The 25,909-nt window shown below is 36.4% G+C and overlaps 3 protein-coding genes across 3 annotated transcripts in view; 1 reads left to right on the forward strand and 2 right to left on the reverse strand.

Annotated features, from left to right (window-relative positions):
- Nucleotides 1-25,909, forward strand: part of LOC117314936 (acetylcholinesterase-like) — a 171,455-nt gene that overhangs the window by 54,355 nt on the left and 91,191 nt on the right. The gene's annotated exons all lie outside the window — the stretch shown is intronic.
- Nucleotides 3,096-5,916, reverse strand: LOC117314937. Its single transcript, XM_033869036.1, has 3 exons — nucleotides 5,709-5,916; nucleotides 4,361-4,872; nucleotides 3,096-3,579 (listed from the first exon to the last, which is right to left on the reverse strand). Exons 1-3 carry the CDS (start codon nucleotides 5,819-5,821, stop codon nucleotides 3,161-3,163), a joined length of 1,044 nt encoding a protein of 347 aa, XP_033724927.1. The 5' UTR covers nucleotides 5,822-5,916; the 3' UTR covers nucleotides 3,096-3,160.
- Nucleotides 6,873-10,685, reverse strand: LOC117314940. Its single transcript, XM_033869048.1, has 3 exons — nucleotides 9,104-10,685; nucleotides 8,009-8,484; nucleotides 6,873-7,362 (listed from the first exon to the last, which is right to left on the reverse strand). The coding sequence occupies exons 1-3, from the start codon at nucleotides 9,208-9,210 to the stop codon at nucleotides 6,944-6,946; spliced, it is 1,002 nt and encodes a 333-aa protein (XP_033724939.1). The 5' UTR covers nucleotides 9,211-10,685; the 3' UTR covers nucleotides 6,873-6,943.

The raw sequence follows: 25,909 nt of genomic DNA on the forward strand, positions 1-25,909 counted from the left end.
AGGTATGACTTGTCAGTTTGAAGGCACTGAACAGGTTTAGACTCAATGTCTTATACATGCAGTCAATAGTGTTGTGGGTACAAATATATGGTTTAATAGCTTTTCAGATAGTTTATTGCACTATGACATTTTGGAGGCACAGTCGTGTTTAAGTTTCTTGTGACTACTTCACTAAACCTCATACAGGACGCCCATCGTGTATCATACAGAGCAATTTGAAAAACAATATTTCAGCTTCCAAGAGAAACAAAAACCGTCCCAGGAAAGGACCAAACACTCACTTCAGTTCTTCAAATGGAGTTACATTAGTCGAGCTGTTGTGGGCCACTGATATATCGGAACCATCCCTCGTAATTCATTTTCTATGAAGGTATTCACGAAATTTAATACATTGTCAATATGATCATTTAGTGAATAGCGACTATTCAGCGTCCTCAAAACCTTTTTGAGAGGTTTTTGAATCCTGATGGTTGATATTTTTCAGCGTGTGGTTCGGGAAGCAGACCTGCAAGGTGTCGTTTTCCAATCACCTTTAACGCTTTTACATTAAGGTAAAAGTCTGTATAAATCAGTGATGCTGAAGAAATTGAAAAGTTTCATACGGTGGTATTAAAGGAGTGGAATTAAAACAAATTAAGATTAAGTTTTCTGATCACCTGAGTGAAGGTCAGCGACCTTCTCCGAACCGGCTTCGTTTATCGTCCTGTGTCGTCAGTTGCCGTCGTTAGTCATATTTTCGACTTCTTCTCAAAAGCTCATGAATGGTTTTTAATGAAATTTTGCAGAAGCATTCCTTGGCCAAAGGTCTACGACAAATGTAAATGACATGGTCCCTACCCTTAGGGGCCTAAGGGGCGAAGCCAAAAGGGGTCAAGTTGATTGATATTTCAAAAAATCGTCTTTTCAAAAGCGAGATATGGCGGAACGACACATTATCTATGGATGGAAGGTTCTTTAAATTGTAAATTTCACGGTGGCTGGCTTTTATCGCTGTTACATGCAGATACACGTCTATATAACAAAAGTGATGCTGAAGACATTGAAAAGGTTTTTAACGGTGGTATCAAATGTATGGTATGAAGAGGAATTAAAACAGATTAGGATTCACTATGTTTATAGTCTTTGAAACATTATATTTTCATTGTAAAAAAAATAAAAAAATAAAAAAAAAAAACACACCCCAGTAAATAAGACGTAACATGTATTTTTGATACAGGGTTATTAAGTCTGAATTAGTATTCTGGACAATGCAGGCGATGAGCACCATATCCATTATTGTGTACATTTCGGAGTATGCTGTATTTATGATAACGTGAACTTTATGTTATCCCAATATGGATATTACAAATGATTACAACAGCACAGATTAAATACACACGAATATGATCCGGAAACATATTAAAACAACAACAACAACAACAACAAACTGTCATTACTCCGTTTCCAAAAGATAATGTGGTATGTGTGTACGTAGTTTCATTAAGAAGATACTCACAGACAAATTTTAACTATCTTCTGAATCCTAAGATATTACAAGAGTATAGACGCAATGTCTTACTCTGTCGTAATTTGTTTGCCGAGAATCGCAACAACGGATTTCTAACACTTCTATGACAGCGATCTATCGAAACGGCGTTTGTAACATTTCACAAACATTCGGCTATGTAAGAATGACACACTATAGAATAAGAGGAAGTTAGTATTATTCAGTTTGAAGAATAGATTATATAATGCGGACATACAGACAAGATTGAGTTATGGGGTGTAGTCTTTTGTCTGTGAACTTGTGGGGTACAACGCACAAGTTTTAATCAGATATGGACATCACATTTAATTTCCGTTCATTCCGTCGCTAAAAAAAACATGCGCAGTGAGGTTTAATGATAAATTTTGCGAAAAACACAAAATTACATTAAATTTCATATCCTATAGGCAACGGAGATATTTGCACGGAATGAATCGTTAATTCACCCCACAAGTATATCTATCTGAGTGAGTGCGGTATGACACACTCTCGATACTTGTTTAGCTCTTTGTTTAAATACCCAGATTATTATTGATACCTAAAAGCATTTGAGGACATTGTGAAAGAATAAACTATCAAAATTTATCACATTTACCTGTTAATTGTTATCCCGTGTTAGGATTGTTGGCCTCTCTCAGCCGTTTGGTAAAATGATATTTTTGACACTTTCTGATTGTCATCAGTCGATAGTTTGTTTAGGGTTAATAAACACTGTATCGGCTTTATTAAACGGCTATAATTGTATTGTACATAGTTAAACAGAAGACACCAACGATACCAGCATCATTCAATACGAACTGAGAGTTAGAAGCAGTAGAGCTAAAATTACAGGTAAGTAAACGGCTACCACACAGCTGTTCTGCCCTTCCCCATAGAATCACCAGTGATTGTAAGGCTAAAATGCTGATAAATAGCAGGAAAATTAGGAAACTTAACAAAGGCCAAAGAAATGTCGAAACAATAGCCCACTGAATTAATAGATTGCAGATATTTTGATTTCAAATTATGTTACATTTGTTTATATTATATTTACTATTGTATGGCACTGCCACTATATAACCCTACCAATTCAGTTGCGAGTTTACCAGCTTATGAACTGCCAACTGAAATTTGAATTTGAAAATTTCAAAAAAAATCGCACGACAAATAAAAAATCGCAGATGGTAAATATAAGCATTGAACGGCTTTCAGTTGGCATTCATAGTCAATATGAATGCCAACTGAAAGCCGTTCAATGCTTAAATGAACAGTGCAACTCTTGAAATGGATGGCACTCCCATCCATATGAAACAATGCAGACTATTTTTACTTGATGACAGATTATGTGAATCAGAAATCTTAGCTTTACAATTTCGTTAAGATTATCAGACGGCAATGGGAGAACTTCAAAGCTTCCCCGGAAAATTTTGCTATAAAATATAATAAACAAAATAACAAATAGTATCTTCTAACGAATTCTGTGCTGTTTAAGTCTGCATTGCCATTTGAAAATATCGAGACATTTTAACAATAATTAAGTATTACGCCTCGTTTTTGAAATACTCTTCAATTCAAGACATATCACACGTCCTGTCGATAGTCAATCAATAATCAAATACTTTATTGAGAGCGAATCACAACAACATCGCGTCATTTTTAAAACAAAAGCCACCCAGCAAAGGTGGACTTAGCACTCCCGTCACTAATGATCTGTCCTATAGAGCGTGACAACACGTACACGTGATCACCAGCACTTACTGACGTCACAATGACACCAGTGGCCGATTCCCAGTCAGAAGCATCGCTGTCGGCACATGTACCCGATGTAACAACGCCGTTGATCATCAAATATGTACATATGGCTCTACCATTATTTACAGCACTCGTTGTAGACCAGGTAAAGGCATACACGCCGCTTACTGGGACCACATAGATACCGTTACCATGGTTGTAGCCATTTCCGACGTCAATCATGACGTCGTTATATTTGATGGTACTTTGTTGAACCACGTCGGTACTAGCACTCAAAGACACGCTGAAGGCCACGCCACTAGGCGGTGTGTTGTCAACTCGTTCTGAAACAGCAAAACATGGAATATCAAAATAATAATGAAACTCTTAACTCAAAATCTACCAAACGAGGACTAAATATAATATGATATGCGATCGTTATACAAGTAATAAATAAAAAGATTTTTTTTCTCTGAATTAAACAATTGTGTTACATTAAAGTATTTACTTGGCGTGTCCGATGGGGAAAAAAACCATACTTAGGCATACATCAATAAGCACGTGACAAAAGTCATTACAAAAACGCTGAATGCATTTTCCCGATCAAACTCATCAAAGGAACGAAGCAGAAACACGTGCACATTTTAACTACGTGTGCACTGTACACTTCCACGTGGCTTTGTGCGATCCGTAGGACGCGGTTTCAGTTGGAAAATCGGACATAAAATTTGACATCCTTAAAATATAGGTACACCCATGCACTTTTCACTTTTCACTCTCGTAAATTAATCCACAAGTACACAGTGACGGTTCACGTGTCTAAACTATATTTGTGCGATCACGAAATGTCTTGATGCTTGATGGGGTATCGTTTTGTCATGTGGTTGCCTGTTTGCTTCCAAATACAGTGCTTGACCTGATACGAAAAGTAGGCGTATGATAGACAGGTATCTATCAAATCCGGGAAAGTCTTTTATTTCTTGTACTGAGAGTAGCTTACAAGTTCGGCAAATTAATATTTTACAAGGAGAGAAAAAAAAGAACCCAGAAACCATTCTTTAACCATGGAAGAAGTATATCTGAAGTCAGTCCGGTTAGAACGTATTAGGACTCACATATACTCACTTTCTTGCTGTTTTGTCGCCTGGATTTTTCCGACTCCAACAGGTCCTGGATATTCCAGTGATTCTGCGTTCCTAAACGCACTTTCATAATTGGCATCCGAGCTTTCTGTCTCAAAAGCGAGCTTTCTGCCGAAACTGTCAAAGTGTTTACGATAGTCGTCAACTTGAACCCTTTGGTTTCCTGTAGGTTTGTCTTTGTTTCTGATGTTGTAATCAGCAATGCGTGGATTGGTATTGTCTTTGACTAGTTGGTTCTTTACAGTGCCGTTACTGACTGACTCAGCCTGCTGCCCTTTACCGACTTCCTCTGATGTCGTTTTGCCAAACGATGTAAGGACTGGTGCCATTTTAAATTTCAAAGCTGCAAGCTCTTGCTCAAGTTGATCGATTCTCCTGTCTTTCTCTGCCATGGCGTGTGCATGTTTTGCGGCCTTTGTTTCCAGACTTTGCAGTCTGTCCTCCTGTTGATTGATCTTCTGTATAAGGGTGCTGATCTGGTCTCCGAGAATGTTTCTGTAAAACGTAATCTCAAATAATGTATTTGTTTGCCAGGAGTTTGTTTTGGTATCGTTTTACCTCACACTAATAAAAGTGTCTAAGTATGGCGTTTACAAAATGATTTTAGGGGGAACTTATTAACTTTTAAATCTCCAGTATTCGCGGTTGGACAATGCGCCAAGCGGCACGCAAAAGCACCAACACGTGATATCCGTAATCAGCCACTTTATTATTGGGAACGGTTTCTTAATGTCATCACATTAAAATACCACACCTGGATACTAGTCAAGTATTTTGACAAGGGATGAACTAATCAAAACGACCAACGTCGAGCAGAGAGCAAGAAACACGATTTATAGACCTCACAGGGACGGCTGCTGCAGTTTTCAAGAGACATTATGAATTAATTGTTTTCAAGGGACAATAAAAGTCAAATTCATTTGGCAATAAAAAGAAATAAGGGGAATAAGATCCAAAGTGTTTCAAGAAAAGGGGTGGGGGTGAAGGGGTGAAGGGGTTGGGGTTGGGGTTGGTTGGTGTTAATATGATTTTCAGTGTATCTTAGATAGAAGTCACGGAAGCAAATAACTGATTCGTCATGAACCCTAACACTAACCAACGTTTGTGCGCTCTCCAACGTCCGAGATAAGACAAAAAGGATGAATAAAAATATCTTAATTCATCAAGTGTTGGAAGTACTGTCTCCTCCATTATCCCTCGGTTGAAACCCTCGTTATTCTAGAGGACCCCGATTTATTATCCCTCGGTTGAAACCCTCGTTATTCTAGAGGACCCCGATTTTAGTCTCTCCTGTTTACATTTTAATACTAATGTTTGAAGTTATTCATTACCTGTCTGTGTTCACGTCTGTCCCCGACAAAGATTCCAGGTATTCCCCATCAACCCTCCAGGTCCAAATCAGCGGACAAAGGAGTACAAGTATGTAAGATGACCAATGCGACATTGCCGTATAAACTGACGATTTAAAGTGGAATAAACATGTACAAAAGTTGCCTTATCTTGTAGGAATTTTACGTCCGCATAAGGTCGAATTCTAACTGATAAGGAAATCAAATTTAGGTCAAGATTACTAATGGTCAGTGAGTTTTTACGACCACACAGTGTTTATACTTCTTCAAGGGAGACAATTTATAACAAAATGAAACAACATAACACCTTAACGTGACAAGAAAGAAATATTATCTGCTACCTTCTATATTCTGATGTCTGGTAGTATCGGGTCAGAATGATCTTAATTAAACGATATCGATAGTACACTTCCCCCTCTATATCATATAAATATCTATATTTTATATATCTTATAGTATATTATATATTTTTTATGATATTATATACATATTTGATATATTGTATATATTCGAAAATTGTTTTTCTGTCTTTCTGGATTTCCAAAATGTACAACGCAAGATTAGATTAATATATTTTTCTATAGATAGGCCTATACACATATACATGTATTTATGTATCTACATTTTTGTCAAGTTGTTTAAATAAAGTTGTATGTAAAGGTGATATCAAATTGTTTAAATGGACTTGATAGGATATGTAAGGACTGTAAACTATGCTTGTACCGTTGTTGACGACATTCATCATGTTGGCAAATACAAGGGTACAGTCAAATCTTAGTGATATGTTAATCAGCTTCACATAACTATAATTTATACATTTGGAATGAAGATACGGTAACACCTGAAGTGGCATATATTACCTCAGGTGGTCACAAGGCCATATTCGACTGAATGGTAATTCATGAGCTACCAAATAATACTAATACATGTATTGCTGTTGAATTATTTCTACTGCTTATCCAAATCTGTACACCATTTCTTGACGGAAATTTCATCGTGGTAGTATTTGGAACCTTTTGACAATGCCACTGTTTGGCACGAATATATAATTACACGCTGTAATAGCATCGTAATGAAAGTGTCATATCTATCCCCATCCAATTCTCAACATTCTTTATAGAGTTGATGAAGTAAAACACATCCCTCTGATATTGCATCAGTTTTTAATGGATCAATGTTTTCTTTACAAACATGGTGTACTAACTGGTGTTATAATTCTAAAAAAGCCGCCAACAAGAAAAAGTTGACTTATTTAAGTCCTGGCTGATCACCTGTCCTGCGTTATACCCGCGAATGTACACGTGATCGCCCTTCGTTACTGACGTCACAATAATCCCTGTGGCAGATTCCCAGTTATGTGCATCACTGTCGGCATCAGTAGTCGATTTCACCACTCCGTTTATCATCAACTGAGTGATCATACTCAGTCCATTGTTGGCACCACTCCTTATAGACCAAGTAAACACATAAACTCCACTAGCTGGGACTTCATAGATACCGTTACCATGGTTATATCCATTTCCGGTGTCAATCATTACGTCATCATACTTGATTATTCCTTGAGGAACAACGTTTGTATTTGAACTCAATGACACGCTGAAGGCAAAGCCATCCGTCAGGGAACTGTCAACTCGCTCTGAAACCAGAATAATACTTTATTTGACCTATGACATTGTACGGAGATAAATGTCACCTTTATACACCGGAAACGTAATATTTTCTCTGTCTTCTATGAAGGATAAGCATTCAAACTGGATGCAAACATTGGTCTGCTGTCCCGATTGTTCCTTGTTTGTTTTCCTATTTTTATGATTGCTCTTTCTTGTGATGTTGTGTTTTTTACGATTGGTTTGGTTTGGTTTTATTTGTTTAAAGTCCTATCAACAGCTAAGGTCACTCAAGGACGGCCTCCCGTGCATGCGAGATGCATGCGTGTGGTGAGTGCGTATACGTGTTTTGGAAGGTTGCGGTATGTTTGTCGCAAGTCTCCTTGTGATAGGCCGGAACTTTTGCCGATTTATAGTGCTACCTCACTGAAGCATACTGCAAAAGACATCCAGCAGAACACCTCACCCAGTTACATTATACTGACAACGGGAGAACCAGTCGTCCCACTCCTTATATGCATGAGGATTTAATTAAATCCATATAATTTGTTAAAGAAATACTTCCTTCTGAGTAAACGAGAAAATGGCGTTTAAGTTGTTAAATTAGTTAAAAGTTGAATAATTAAGATTGTATATTTGACGTCGTGATTAATGCTTGTTGTTCAGAATACCTACTTTTTCTTTGTTTTACTGTTGAGGTGTGCCTACTCCCAGCGTGTCCTGACCTCTGTGTGTTCCTTGACTTGCTTACATTATATGCATTCAATCCTTCAAAATGGACTTTATTATCCTGAACATCAGGTTCATTGAGACGATCTGCAATGCTGATGATTTCACTCTGTGCGGGGATATCATGCCTGCTATTGTTGTGATCGTCCGTGTCTTGTCCGGTCTCGCCTAAGACAAGTTTACCTTGTGTCTTCCGATAGGTTTTTGACTCAACACCTTGAGGTTCTCCATTATACTTAGCATGAGTGTGAAACATTTTCTGAATCGGTACGAATCTTGATTTGACGTCCGTAATCTCTTGTTCAAGTTCCTCTATTTTCTTGTCTTTCTCTGCAAGAGCTTTTGTATGTTTCGCTACCATTATTTCCAGACTCTGCATTCTGCCCTCCTGTCTGTCGAGCCTCTCGATAAGGGCCACTATCCTGTCAACAAGAAGGGATTTATAAAGGTGTGCACAAATCGTTTAGATATTTGTGCAATTATTATACGCTAGGTCTTGTCAAATTGATTTGTTTTTGTTCTTTATTATAATGTAGTCAGTTGCGTGCAAGTTTGAAATGATAATTTCTTAGTAACTTAATAGTTCTTAAAACTGACAGTGTACAACTGCTTCTCATATAAAATTGCACCCATGGGATACAATATATCTCATTTACACCAAGAAAAGAAAAGGTTACAACAGCGTCCCGAAAAGATCATTTATAAGACCCTAACATAAAGATCAGACCTAGAAATGGAGCAGCGCTATAGTTTCTTTTTTTTTTAATTAATGATTTAGGCACCGTCAATGTAAAAGATACAAAGATAAGATCAGACGATTGGAGATATAAAACAATGTATGTCAGATTTTGTATTGTATTAAACATCAGCCTATTGTTTTTTTCCACCGATATCATAATTATCATTTTTTCGAGTATTTATGTAGCACCTTTAAAGAACAAGGACGACAAATCAACCAAAAGCAAGTTTGTAAACGCGTCTGTCTGCTTTTATTACGTTTTCGTGAATACGACATAGACATGTCGAGAATCTATCATTTACCTGCTTTCATTCATATCTGCCCCAGACTCTAAGTATCCTCCATTGACTGTCCCGGGCGAAATCAGTGGACACAGGACCAGGAAGACGTAAGGTGACCACCACAACATTGTCACGTTACCTGACTATTCGACTCTCTACAATGGAATGCTATATATCTTATCTACCATCCCGTGTATAACACTAAAGACAAAAGTTCAAAACTTAACCTTAAATCCACGAATAGATAATCGGACATATTACCAAAGACACGATATATTGACGTCTTCTAAAGTTCGTTGTGTGACTACCAACAACTTTTGCTAAACAAAAAAAAATCACTTGTCAGGGGCACCGAAGTTAAGTATTTTTTTCTTTATTCTTCTCTAAATTTCAGAACAGTTGCTTACGCTTGATGGCCCGTTGGGTTCATTTTATCATTAATGTATCTCCCAACAGCAGAAACCAGACAAAAGTGACAAAATGATATATATGATGAACCTAAGCCCTGCGTCGGCGCAGCATGTCAATTTTGATTAAACAATGATAATTATAATGGAATGATAGCATCAGGATTTTGTTCTTATTTTCAAATTACCAAAGTCAAAGTTGCTTTGTTTAGAGAATCATCATCTTTGATTCTGAAATTCCATTTCGGACTTTAATCGGATCCAAGTATAAGGCCCGATATGACAATGTAATAGATACCACCGTTACATTAAAACAATACAGTGTATTTGACAAGTATTGAACTGGGAGCTGGGCATTTTCCCTTCCGACATATTCATTCCCTGTGTGAGAGCTCTGATAAAATGTCCCTCTCAGAATATAAATCACTATATCTTACTGTTTCTTCTATCACACAATATTTTCAGTCAAGCATTTAATTTATATTTTATGTAAAATACTTTTTTTTCATTTGGAACGTTCTGTTTTCGTGTGCGATATCAATTCAGACATGTTTGATAATTTTTGATAAACCGGGCGATTCCGTTCTCCAATCTACAATATGTAGTTCTCGTGTTGATGGTACACTTTACCTGGATTGGCCAATTTTTCGGTTGTCGTCAATCTAGCAGAAAAGGCTTACGCTTCCAAAACATCTGGTTTTAGTATCCCTGTGCATTTTCAGTAGAAGTAGAAATCCTGCTCCGCTTTGTTGTCGGTATTTTCTCATGATTTTCAATATTTAGTGTAAATTGATAAGACTTAGAAAATAGCGACAATATTTGAAGTAAAATGTTAATATTTAGAGGGTACAGATAAAATTTAATGTTTATCTATATATAATTCTTGACTGTCTCTGTTTACTTACTGTTTAGGTATTCATTTGGTCATTAAAACTCTTTATCTGTAAACACTTCATCCCAATTGTCTATATCACCTTGAAGCTTGAAAGCCGATATTTGTTTTACAATACACAGAGGGAAATGTTTATGTGGTTTCCAATGGTAACTGTAAGTTTACCCCGAGGACGACCCCGATTTCGAAGGCTAATTGATCATGCGATTGTAATAAAACACAACCCGCTTACTGAACGATACATTGAGTAGAAACGCACCTTATCGAATTCACAGGCGCTTGCATAGAAAATGCGATTTTCAAAAAAAAAAAAAAATTGATATGACAGTGGTATGTGTAATCTGTGAGCTTAACAGATTACACATACCACTGTCATATCCAATTTTTTTTGTTTTTTTTTTGTTTGAAAATCGCATTTTCTATGCAAGCGCCTGTGATCGAATTGGGTTCCTGGGTTGGCTGCTGCTTGAAAGAAAACAGTCACAAATGTCATTGTGTTTCATGTAGCTGTACTAGCTCTATCTTATATACGCAATGGACGGATTGAAACAGAACAGATATTTAACTCAACTTGTAAATCCATATATTTAAAATGGATATTGACAATGAGATATTTAGATCGTCTTGACAAATATTTTACAACACTATCAATTATGTATATTTAAGGATTAACATCAATTATTTTTTCTATTATACAGTCATAACAGAAAAAACTGGAGTGTACTCTAAATAAACCGCGAAGCGGTTTATGAAGAGAGTACACTCCTGTTTTTTATGTTATGACTGTATAACAGAAACAATAATTAATGTTAATCCTTATAATTTAATTTCGTCTTATACACACCAAGATATTTCACTTTCTTTGGCGAACTCTTTTCTGTGATAAATTATTACGCAACGTCATCAGCCAATCAAAAATGACGTTACATTTCGCAACGTCAAAAATTTTGTTATGGAGGTATAACAAAATTATTTCAGCCAATGAAAATGCGTGTTTCATACAAAACTAAATTATTACAAGAAAAAGTGTAATTGTCGAAATATGACTATTTCTATAAAGTTTAATTATTTCAATTTTATCTGTCAATAAATAAAACCAAATTGTTTGGAAAACCGAATGAAATTATAAGTTAAAATATATTTGTATATATATACCTAAGTGCCACTAGATGAGTTGGATGTTAATGCAGGTAAATGTTGTATTTGATTTATCAAACTATTAAAAGTATGACGGAAGCTATGGGGGAGCTTAGATAGGCAAAGTATGTTGCTCAAATCTTTGTTGTATGAATAAGATATAATTGAATCAGTTAGATATATTTATATTAATAAGATCTATTTGTATGAATAAGATATAATTGTGTCAATAAGATATATTTATATGAATAAGATCTATTTAGATATGCATAAAATGAAATAAAGTCACAAGAGGTATGACGTACGAATCATAACTGTTGTCTCCATTTTATGATTGGGAGGGAGCGACTAAATATGTAATATTAACGTCTTCTCTTCAATCATTTCTCTCAAACGCCTCCACGATATTGACTCACGTATGGAACGTTCGACCTCATTGGGGAGGGCATGGAGGAAAGTATAGATTGGCCCCCTGTCTCTAGAATATTGAAATTATAAATAAAATTGAGCTTTATGATTTTGATCCCTATGATATGTCTGATTCTAGGTTTCAAACTAGGGGCAGATAATCTAGTATTATAATTTAACTTGGCAATTCTTAACAAAACAACTTAGGGTCTGGTGGTCAGTCTAGAGCAAGTACTTCAGCCGAGTAAAGCCGAATGAATTCATCAATGACATGTACTGTTACGTTTCTGGACGCGCAGTACTGAACGTGATACACAAGGAACCATTACTTACACAATCATATGGAATCGGTGATGGACCGGTAAACAACAATACGACATATGGACTATGTGGCCTGTATCTGTTGGGCGGATACATTCAATATCACCAAATATTTACGTTTAACAGTATATTTATATAATTAATTTTTCTTTGTTTTCATGGTAAATACTCAAATGTGATTGGTCGAAAAATTCTTTTCATTCTTCTATGAAAGAAATTCCGAGAATGGCGCTAAAAATGTGACGTCACAATACGACAATTGACGTTGCGTATTGATTTGAGAAAAAGAATCCCATTTAAAAACTGTAAAATTGTACATAAAACATGTTTTAAATTAGAAAATAATTTTCAAAAATTAATTATAAGCGTTGATGTCAATTATTTTTTAGTTTCATCGGGGTATGAAACAAATTTTTTTTGCGAACTGTATGAATCCGCGAAGTTTGCAAACAAAATTTGTTTCATACCCCGATGAAACTAAAAAAAAAATGACATCAATGCTTAAATGAATATCAATATCTTATTGCTTTGTATTATTCACTGATAACATAATAATCCAGTATCTAAAATCAAGTAAACAGCATTGAAAAAGTCTAACAACCTCAAGGAATTACTTCCCCTTAAGTCAATTTGTCATATCAATGTGTATATATATACATTATATTTGTCTGTATTCCATACCACCTGTTGTTACTAAGGAGATGACTAAGATAGGCTATGCCTGGTATCTAATCCTATTTGCTTTCCTTCCATGTCAATAAAATTTGTTGAAATTGAAGTTGAGTGCGACATGTGCACACCGTGCATACGGGATGACATTTATGTGAACAAGTATTTTAAGACAGTGCCACTCACACAGGTGTCTTCCATAGAAAGGCTATTCTAGATTTTGTAGTACACCCACCTACAGAATCAGGACATTATAGTGCTATGTACAGAGAATTATTTGATGAAGCCACGAATACATAAAATTGAAAGTCGTTACTAGTTAACTTTCAGCATTCTGGAAATAGGGCGTCTGGTTTGCCCGTTATCAGTAAAATGTGATATGATACCCGGTTGCCCTCAGTTAAATGACTTACCCCCTAACTATCCAGCACAGGGCCGAACAGTTTGTTTTTGTTTAACGTCCTATTAACAGCCAGGGTCATTTAAGGATGTTCCAGGTTTTGGAGGTGGAGGAAAGCCAGCGTACCCGGAGAAAAACCACCGGCCTACGGTCAGTACCTGGCACCTGCCCCACGTAGGTTTCGAACTCGCAACCCAGAGGTTGAGGGGTAGTGATAAAGTGTCGGGACCACTTAACCACTCGGCCACCGCGGCCGGACACTGTGGGTGTGGTTCCTGTTGGATGATTTCGGTGGTATGTTACAGTGAGGCAGCACTATAAAGGCCAGCATCAGTTCCGCGCTATCACAGGCAGGCAAACACAAACATACCGCAGCCTCCAACGACAAACAAAAAACAAAAACACTATACGAATACATAGGGGAGGCTATCCTTAAATAACCAAAAGTTGTTGATAGTTGAAACATTACCTAACCCAATCATAACATGCTTCTAATCTGGGGAACTGATTTCCTTTGTAGTCTGCCAACAAATCAAGAGTACAAATGATATTTTAACCCTATGGCGATAACGGTCTGTTGTTATTCCTGTACAGGTCGATATCATAACCATACACATTGTGAGGTTTAATCATGAATCGTAATAACATAGTAAAATATCTCCCTTTGTGGATTGAAATGGTGAACATCTCTTTAAATAACAGAGGCATTCCTTTCCGGAAAATTAATCAAAATGAAAGTAGACGTAAGGTTTATTTATGAACAGGGAATTTGAATCTTTAGAGACCCACTTCGTCGGTTACCATTACAGCGTACTATCCTGAAACCTAACCAGGTCATCACCAGCTAAAACTTCATTAAATTATACGAATCTACGGGGAAATTCTTTTCCTATCTTATTCAGGCAATATCGTTTGCTTTTGTGTTTCAATTCTGTATGACAAAGTGGCTATTAGATATTATAAAGTGTGGAATGGTCTTTTCTCAGAAAACATCCTAGGCTGTTAACATAATGATAACAATGAAATAGTCCACTACAGATTTGGAAAACATAGTTCGCCTCCCACATCACAAGCACGATAAGGGATAACCTCGGGATTTCTTTAACATATGTTATCGGAATGATTTCGGATAAAGTGGTTCGCAATTTTGATTTATAAGTACAGAAATTCATTTATTCATTAATTTATTTAGCTTAGTAAATCGCACAAAGTAAATCAACTGTTTATCCTCCTTTTATATTTATTTCGTTACATACTATTTATATCCTGTGTCGATTTGTAGGTAAAGTTAGTTATAGATACTGTATTCGACAATTTCACAGTGGTTCGGTCAGTGTAAGAATCATTGTAATTTATCTACCATCACTAATGTGTTCATACCTACTGTATACTACCACCTGATAACAGTTCAAAGCTTAACAGATACATTTTATATGTATAATTTAGTTTTGCTTGTAACAAACATTTTCATTGGATTAAAAAATATGTTTCTCAGTCCACAGCGTAAAAAAAAGACGTCACAGTTTGTAACGTCTCATAATAAAAGGGTTCGTCAATAAAAGATGATTTTCCACAAGGAATTGTGTTTAGTAAAAGTACAAAAAAAAAATAAAAATTAAAAAAATAATATGAATAAAAAAAAAAATATATAAATAAAATAAATATTACCAGAAGGTATTCGCAATTTGTTTAAGAGTATAATCAGTTTTTGTGTTACATATCGAAAACATTGAGATATATTCAAGTTTATCCTTACGTATGATGACATGTATTTGTTTTATATATAAGGGAACATTTTTTTTAATATAACTGAATAACTGGAAAGAGTTCGGTTGTTTAACATACAAAGAAAAGCAGTATATCTGGTGTGTGCATTGAAGGTTGTAGACAGTGCTACTGAAGGTGGTAGACACTGATAGAGATTAACTCTTCCTGAGGTTTGAAGTAACACGCATGGGATAATCTTATTGAATAGTGATAAAGTTCAGAATATCTCTTTTCTTTGAAACTCTTTAATATCCAATACTGTGAATCATAAATCTTTTCGCATTATTGGGTTGTTGCATCCTTTCGTCCACATTCTCTTTAGATCTTTTTAGATATTTTTTGAAGCTCCTCCCTTTATCAGCACATGTACACTTGGCATCACTGACGTGACTTAGTAGCACGGAACGGCTGTACGATAAAGTATGTTATTGTTCTAATGTTCTAACGCTCAATTTGTATTAAAAGGTGAATATATTTTCATGCCATTTTTACTATCTAAAGGAGGAGAGTGCGCGTAAACCAAAAATCATATTCTGTTGTTATACATATCTAGGAAAGATTGTGCACGTGGAGTACAGGAGAATTTAATTGACGTCATCGTGTAATGGTGACACCTGACTGTCTCCTAACTAGATACAGTTTATTGTATCCTATTTAAGGTACTGTTGCATGGGTCCTTTGTTATATTGTTCTATACTGGGAGACAATATGAGGGGGACGACAATGATGATAGAATCAGCAAGTTTAGTAGGAACAAAGAACAAATCCTTCATACATGTAATTCAGACACGAACACGTGAAAATTTCATTAGGGACTGACTGGACGGACATTCTGTCTATACAATTACATTATCACCTAGGTTACAGGTTCGTCAGCGTCGCACCGACGCTCAACCATACATCACTGGAATTTCAAACGCTGTCAAGCGCTGTTAACACCATGAAATAACAGGGTTTTGTTGTTTCCATTTTGTTTTAAAATGCTTAAAGTCAAACAACAAATATCCCAATAAAAATAGTACTAGAAATCTGTGATTTTCTTTTGTGTTCTTTTTGCTGAAAAGGAACTAAGCTTTTATATATTGTATATGGGAAATAAACCAATTAGATGTTTAATTACAGAGGTTTATAATATACCATGTACGTTACAGCAGTAAAGCATTGCGCCGTGTACATACTTGTGTGTCTGACAGCTTCTGGTTTTAACATCAATCAGGCAATGTAATAAGCTACGTTTTCACGTTTGTTTCATGTAATGTTTATGTTATGTTTGTGTTTATACTTACATATTTTGTTGAAGTTCTAAATAGTTTTATTATACCCACCCTGAAGATTAAAAGACTAGAGGTCTGTCTACATCAGAACGTTAAACCCCAAAAACATGTAAACACTTGTAGTTCATACCTTTAAAGTTCTACAAAGCCTGGTTAGTTTACTGGTTACTTCTAATAATTGCCATCGACCAAACATTCTTATTTCTTAAATCAATCATTCATAACCGTTTAAATATATATATATATATTTATTTATATATTTATAATGTATACATTAGTAATTATAATTCAATTAAAACATTCAGAAATCTTAGTTAAGTACAAGGTAATTTAATATCATTGATTAAAGAAAAAAAAAGCACGCAAGATATCACTTATTGTCCATTGTGTTACAATTAACGCATGCAAAATATTTAACTAGAATCTCATAACACGGTATTGTCTCATGAACATGATTTACGTGGGTGCTTTTAAAGTGTTGTCAAATAATTAATTACGCTAATTATAGAACTGTACTTTAATAGTTCTGTGTATTATTCTGGGTTGTGAGTTCGAAACCCACGTGGGGCAGTTGGCCAGGAACTGACCATAGGCCGGTGGTTTTCCTCCGGGTACTCCAGCTTTCCTCCACCTCCAAAACCTGGCACGTCCTTAAATGACCCTGGCTGTTAATAGGACGTTAAACAAAATAAACCAAGCGAAACCAAACCACATTGTAATAAAACAAATAAACTAAATAAATATTATTCTGGTGGGTAGTTAACACTTATAAGATAAATAACGTGCGAATTTGAATTATCTCAATCTTACATATTTACTGTTGATATTGGTAGCAGTCCAATGTGTCAGAGGGTAAGAACGAATGCTGTATAAACACAGAGCTAAAACGATACAACTTTCTTTTATTGTCTTAAAGAAACGCCTCATTATTCCGCACATTCCTGGATATATAAAACATTCATCATTTTACTAATTAGTATATACTCACTTTTGCCTGTCATTACATCAATAATGACTTCATAAACATTTTTGTTTATAACGTGCCTTTAAAATCATCGACAAACGTGACTAACGACAACGTAAATATTCATTGAACCATTGGAATACAATGATTATGAAAAAAAAAATTCTTCAACAAACTAAATTTATTTCATATCTGCATCAAGTCATTTATATTAATGTGTGAAATTAAGCAAAAATGCATGTTGATAGTAGGAAGGCGACTAAAAGTCAGATCTCCTGAGAATTATGGTATTCTCACGTAGGCAAAAAGGATAACGTGTCACCAGTCCGGCCAAGGACTTTGCCCGTTTTCCTCTCGCGCTCTGCAATCCCAGCCAAGTAGAGTTATTCATAAAAAGTCAACATAACTAGTTTTGCAATTGTTGTGAAATAGATAAAATTTACAAATTCATTGCATAAAACATTTACCGAATCAGAATAAACAGTTGGTCAAAGTGGAAATATCCGAGTTCCCTTAGAGATACAGCATTTCTGTTGAAATTGATTAATTTAAATAAAATGCTTGACATTCCATCGCATTTAATAAATGTGTGCTAACCATGAATGTTACTGGTAATCCGGTTCTCAGAATGACACAGGAGTGTATATCAAAACAAAAATCGGCTTACTAGCTGAATCCGGTACAGTGTAGACTATACTGACCAGTGCTCGAACAGGACTAGTGCTCGAACACTTTGTTTATTTTTGCTTCTCATTTCCTAAATCGTACTTTCCGTCCGTTCTTTCCACATGAGTATTATGGGGTGTAACAGCACTTTCTTACCTCCGGTAGCGATAGCTCTCTATCAAGGACGATAATCCAAATTTGAGCAGATGACAATGGTCATCATATAGTGTACAATAAAATATCATCAAACAAACATCGTTTCCGGAAAGGTTAGCATTCATGGAAAAATCTGTATTTTGAAAGAATTATAGCAAAATACATAATTTAAAAGAAAAGTAATGATTCAAATGTAGATCTGACACAGTTTTGAAAAAAATATCAAAATGACGGACGAAGACAGATTCTGGGTTGGGTGCGACAGGTGGTACCACTACGGTTGTCTACCGTCACTTGTCCCAACAAAGGTTGACCTTAGCTTGATTGTGGACGAGTACCAATGGATGTGTACCAGATGTAGACAAGAGGAATAAGTTTTTTTCACATTTCTAGCAATATATAATAGGTATGGGACATCTTTACTCGCCAATGCTACTATGATCTGAATCGGAAGATATGCGCACTGGTCCAAAATGTCAGCTTCCGCTGTGTTCCGATCTATTTTTATCCCACGGGATGTTTGATAATCTGAACAATATTTTTTAAAGAAAGGATGTATGTATATTACAATATAACCGACTTTACCACAAAAAAAACCCTGAAAACAAAAGTTTTATAGGGGTGTTCGAGCACTGGTCTGTACTTACGTAAATACCCGCCATTGCACATGTGTCATGTGACCTGCTGCCAAAAATAAACCAACGTGCAAAAGTCATGGTGATAGGCTTGAAATTACTAACGGTAAGTCTGTCCTGTATAATCACAATTAAACTTTAACTTTTCAATAGGTATTGGAAATAAAACAACAAAAAACTATGTTTTGTGTTCGAGCACTGGTCGGATGAGTCTAGTCATAGAATCAGCCGAGTTGTGCTGAGTTCCAAAGTAATCTGTGTTGTTTACTGACCTATCACAAGTGGAATCTGATGTCACGTGACACTTACAAGTTTGAAAATGTCAACAACGAACTTCAACTTAATGTATTCATGGTTTTAAAAACTTCGTAATTCTCTATAGAAAGGTAATATGTAATAAGAGTATCCCTGTTTTGTTTTCCTTCAAATAATCCTTCTCCCCAAAACGATATACATGCACCAGAAGTTCACCACGTAGCCTGCTTTACCAGATAACCCCCTTCACCACGTAGCCTGCTTTACCAGATAACCCACTTCACCACGTAGCCTCCTTTACCAGATAACCCCCTTCAGCACGTAGCCTGCTTTACCAGATAACCCACTTCATCACGTAGCCTGCTTTACCAGATAACCCGCGTCACCACGTAGCCTACTTTACCAGATAACCCACTTCATCACGTAGTCTGATTTACCAGATAACCCCCTTCAGCACGTAGCCTGCTTTACCAGATAACCCCCTTCACCACGTAGCCTAATTTACCAGATAACCCCCTTCACCACGTAGTCTGCTTTACCAGATAACCCACTTCACCACGTAGCCTCCTTTACCAGATAACCCCCTTCAGCACGTAGCCTGCTTTACCAGATAACCCACTTCATCACGTAGCCTGCTTTACCAGATAACCCGCGTCACCACGTAGCCTACTTTACCAGATAACCCACTTCATCACGTAGTCTGATTTACCAGATAACCCCCTTCAGCACATAGCCTGCTTTACCAGATAACCCCCTTCACCACGTAGCCTAATTTATCAGATAACCCACTTCATCACGTAGTCTGATTTACCAGATAACCCCCTTCAGCACGTAGCCTGCTTTACCAGATAACCCCCTTCACCACGTAGCCTAATTTACCAGATAACCCACTTCATCACGTAGTCTGATTTACCAGATAACCCCCTTCAGCACGTAGCCTATGTCACCAGATAACCCACTCATCACGTAGCCTGCTTTACCAGATAACCCCCTTCACCACGTAGCCTAATTTACCAGATAACCCACTTCATCACGTAGTCTACTTTACCAGATAACCCCCTTCACCACGTAGTCTGATTTACCAGAAAACCCGTGTCACCACGTAGTCTGATTTACCAGATAACCCACATCATCACGTAGTCTGATTTACCAGATAACCCCCTTCAGCACGTAGACTGATTTACCAGATAACCCACTTCATCACGTAGTCTGATTTACCAGATAACCCGTCAACGACACTTTCAGGTGTAACTATACTCATTAAATTACGGTATACACTGTTATTGTACAAGTCATACACTATCTGTAGGTAGGTAATGGTTTCCCCGTGTATCGCCCGATCTAATCTATAGCCTGTATATAAAAGCTAATGCAGATAAAAGACATGTGAAACACCGGCTGGTTCGTGCCAGCTGTGAGACGGATCTTTAGGGACAGAACATGCTCGTAACCTTAAATACTTTTATCGATTTTGTAAATGGGATATAAATCACATCCGGCACGGTAGATAACTCTGGTAAACCCTGTTTTGGAGTGGAGTGGGTAATACATATATCACATCCGGCAAGGTAGATAACTCTGGTAAACCCTATTTGCCGATCGGGGTGGTTGGGGCATATACCACATCCGTAAACTGTGGTAAACCATGAAGGGCTTAGTGTTGATTTGACGCACCAACATTCTGTTATTTTTTTTATATGGAAACTGCAATTAGCCTAATCTTACTGTATCGGAACTCTTACAGCGCGAGGGGCGTTAAAATATGTCCATTATCACTAACATTGAATTCATCAGTGTCATCCAAAACTCGCCAAAATCTCCTCCCATATCAGACTAACAAACTCGTTCATTAAATTCAATACCTCACAAACACGATATTTGTTAGGGTCTTTATAATCAACTTGGATTTCCGATATATTTGTTTAAATGTTATTTCTTAACTCTTGCTAGCTGCAACATAAATGATGTAATCATGATATCGATTTGATACCATCATAGCTCGTTTTAGTACGCATAAGCAAAGCTATTTATGGATATTTAGACCCACACTATGAGATCTACACATAGACACGGTCATCCCCTAAATTCTGCCTCGTCACATTATTTTGACACCTAGTTACACAACTCATACCGCCACTATTCAAAGAGTAACGTCAGTCAAACAGAAAGTTATATAAATTTAGGGACTTGGGATATCTCCACTATTGTCAGAAAGTAAAATCTCCTTCTCTTAGACACATACGATAAACACCAAGTCTGATAGAGGTGTGTTGATTCGAATACATAATTATCCTATAGATTGGATGTCGAGTTTGACGGCCTGTTATATATTATAGGTGTAATATATACTGTGAGGCGGTTACAGATACCATAAACGACACCATCTCAAACTTTAACTAAAATGTTTACCCCATGCATGTGTTAAGAAGTTACTTATATAAAAAAAAGTTAAGTCATTAAAAATGAAACTAACCTACTTCAAACAGCCTCTGTAACATGCCGTGTCGCAGACTGCCTCCCTGGGATGTGACACTCATGATCAATTAAGAGGGATATTGAGAGGAAAGGAAAATATAGGACTCCAAATAATCATCCAACACAATGCAGGGCTTGATGTCACGAAGTCTGTATAGGTTCGCATCATCATAATTTTGTATAACCAAATACTATGTGACTGGTATGTATCCATGATATATCAAAAGGATGAGTTTTTTTTCAAGTGTGACTCTTCGAAATTTCTAATTTATACAATATTCCGCAAAAGTCAATATCTTTCGAATTAACTGAAACATAATTTATGATTATTACAGGATTAACCTTCATACATCTGTATGTTTTGGAGACATGACAAATACACCCAATCCCCCATACAAAAAAATAACTCATCATTAACTGCGAAAATAAGCCTTATAGTTTAATCTAGTGTACACTGTCCAAATGTGCAAATTAAATCTTTTCTCTTTAAACTCATTACTCCGCTGTTTCAGCCACAGATTAAAACGCGACGTTACTAACATCTACGTCACTTTACGTTTTTGGGTAATAACATCATTCTTATACAAATGTTACTATCACGACAAGATTGTCATAGAATGCTCAACTGCTTACAGGATCAATTTGGGGTGTATATTGACTTATTCTCCTCGGATTAACACACAATCGGAACACAACTGAATAGTAGTTTTAAGCAAAGATAAGTAATATATATATATATATACATTTATAATAAAATAAAAGGCCAAACACCGATCTGCTGTCTCCCTAGTACTTTCTGGTTATTTTTTTAGGTGTTGGATAATCCCCTGAAGAGCGGCAGAATGTAGCCGCGAAAGTACTAGGGAGACAGCAGATCTGTGTTTGGCTTTTTATTTTCTTATTATTTACCGTCACATGGACATTTTAACTTTATTCTATATATATATATATATTGTATGTCGAAAAGAGGTATAGAACCACCTCATGCAACTGTCTAGGACTCGTCAGTAGGAATCAAAATAATTTTTGAAGGAGATTAGCAAATCCAAATGAGCCTAAAGAATGTGAAAGTATAGGAGAGGGTGGATCCGCATTGATACCATAATTTAATCTATTCCATATATGAATGTATTTACCTACTATAAATAAATATGAAACAAGAAATATCTTTAAAAAAGATAAACGGCATAGTTTTAATGTAAAACTGCTGGTGAAATAAATTAACGAACTAATTGATAAATGCGTTTTAGTCCGGATAACAAGATTATGTCAGTTTGAATCCTTTTTGGTGATAGTAAGACTGCATTTGAATCAGGAATATAATTTCATTATATGTCATTTGAATAGATACATCCACTTTTTCAGTTTGCATTCAATCTTAATTTTGTTTCGACTTTAACTGCATATCTGCATTTTGCATTTACCGCTACATTGACCAATCACATACTTCATCTTGACCAGTAACGCCACCTCCCGCGTCATATCCGGGGCTAAAAGACTATTATACGGCTATGCCGAAAAACATTCACAGGGGAAAAGGAACCCCGGAGTCCAGCATAGCTTACTAAAAACTATATTTATAGATTACAACGCTTTATAGCCAGATTAAATGGCCGTAGGATTTGGATATCATAGCCCTCAGTGACGTCGCTTTCTGCTATGTGTTCTGTTCTGTCCGGGAATGAAATGAAATCCGTCCAGTACAATCTATGACAGTATCCCTCTGACATCGTTTCTGGTTCCCGCCGTCTAGTGACCGAAGCGTGTGCTGGAATGCAAAGACGTTGAACCCGGTACAAGAGATTTCCTGAATGCCGAGAAGCTACCTATACATGGCCTTGACATTTAGCTAATAGTATGTTAGGACCCAGCAGAATCGATATTTACTGTTATTTAGTTATATCATGGATGTCAAACAGACCAGGATAAATGCATTATATAAGGCCTCCGTTATTGGCCAGAGTCAGTTTAATTCGTAAAACGAGATAAGGAAAAAAAATGACATATTTGATTACGACTTTTCATTCGCTGTTTTTAGTATGTAGATATTTACACAAGGTGTTGGTTTACATGTATACTGTTTTACTTACGTATATCACAATACGATCATTTTAAGAACAGACATAACATAACGTATTCACGATCTTTCACGTGACAAATTAGAAGACCTATATTATCGGAGTATTCCTCTTCTGACACCATTTGTCACATTTGCTCTTAGACTAAAAAAATCGTCCTATTGGCATCAAAAGACAACTTACAAGTTCTTTATCATATTTAGTCACGAGAGAGCATGCTGTTTTGTTTTATCTAAAGTGAGAATATTATATTTAATAAGGTTTCCTTAAAGCATCCTGCCTTTCTAAAATTAATATGAAATGAAGTGAACACATGACATCGAGAAAGTCGAGAAATCCCTCACTGCAAACAGGTATCGATTTAAAAGATTTGAATTGGTTTCGGTCCGAGGACAGAACACATAACATCCCTCACAAGATTGAACGCTCAACTAAAGGACAAAAGTGGGTAGGTTTTAAGTAAGGCATTTAGAAGCAAACAGTTATTCAGATAGATATCCCAAATTAAGTCGCCCCTTACGTATTTGTGAAGCATGTACATTTCTCATGGCCTACCTCCAGGGTAGTTGGTCCCTTACACCACAGATGGGCCCTAGATGGATAAATTTCATTTTCATTTTTCGGCAAAAATACATCTATAATTAAATTCCAATTTCGACGTGCAGTTCATTTGTGTGTATAGTTTTACAATCCCTCGACGGCGTATTTTCTGTCGTATCACAGAATTTGAAACAGATACAAAAAGTATAAAGTGCATTTCTAATCGGACTTTGTACGGAACGGTTTTATATAAATTTACTGCAACAGTCATTTCGTTATTGTAATGAATACTTATCTCTTATCGTAATGGTACATAAAATTTCACGCCGAGTACTCCCCCTGGTACTTAATGATAACGCTGACAACAGCTCGTGTTAAAATTCTCGGCGTACGTACTAATTGCTGTCACCAACTAAGGCGACAATTACTCCACACACATTGAAGGGATATATCAGACTCTTGTTCAGCTTCCCGACGGCTGATGCACCAAAATCGACTGTTCTGGTATAACGTATTCTGAGAACGTTAACGAGAGAGTATGCTGGCAATGTAAATATTGTTAATAGGATAAATCATATATTGATACATGTACAGAATCTATTACGTCAAATGATGAATAATTTCACCGTATTCTTCTATACTAGTTTTGAATGTAGAATCCATGTAATTAAAAGACATAATTGGAAATTGATTAAAAGACAAAATTTGAAATTGATAAAAAGACAAAATTAAAAATTGATTAAAAGACTGTACTGGAAATTGATTAAAAGACATTATTGGAAAATGATTAAAAGACATTATTTCAAATTGTTTAAAAATATTATTGAAAACTAATTAGAAGACATTGTTGAAATTGATTTAAAGACACTATTTGAAATCGATTAAAAGAAAATATGAAGTGGACTTAAAATGCTTATATCAGTTTAAATCCTCGTTAGAGTTAAAATGACGCTAAACCGTTAGTAAGCAACTGAGGTCCTGAGTTCGAATCCTGGTTTAATCGCTGCATTACCATCTCCGGTAATGAATATATTATTACCTTTGTATCGTACCCAACAATAATTATATCAAATTACTACAATGGTGTCAGAAGTGGGATAATATAACCATAGTGTATCATACGTTAAAATCAATGTATATAAACCAGGGCCTTTGGAGTTTTAGACTAACGCTTAAAGATTGAATTCGAAAGATCCTATGTCTAGATAAGTGTGGAGCTTACAACTCCATATCTTTAAATATTTACATTCAGTATGCTTTGGAAGCATTGTCGAAAATTGTGTTCATTTTTCATAACAACATCAGCCTGATCACAGTGTGTAGTAATGTCGGGGACAGCATTATCACGGGTAGTACTCTCCGCCGTCACAGTGTGTAGTAATGTCGGGGACCGCGTTACCACGGGTAGTACTCTCCGCCGTCACAGTGAGTAGTAATGTCGGGGACCGCGTTACCACGGGTAGTACTCTCCGCCGTCACAGTGTGTAGTAATGTCTGGGACCGTGTTACCACGGGTAGTACTCTCCGCCGTCACAGTGTGTAGTAATGTCGGGGACCGCGTTACCACGGGTAGTACTCTCCAACATCACAGTGTGTAGTAATGTCTGGGACCGTGTTACCACGGGTAGTACTCTCCGCCGTCACAGTGTGTAGTAATGTCGGGGACCGCGTTACCACGGGTAGTACTCTCCCCCGTCACAGTGTGTAGTAATGTCGGGGACCGCGTTACCACGGGTAGTACTCTCCAACATCACAGTGTGTAGTAATGTCTGGGACCGTGTTA

Source organism: Pecten maximus, chromosome 17, assembly GCF_902652985.1.
Source record: "Pecten maximus chromosome 17, xPecMax1.1, whole genome shotgun sequence".
Classification (NCBI taxonomy): Eukaryota; Metazoa; Mollusca; class Bivalvia; order Pectinida; family Pectinidae; genus Pecten; species Pecten maximus.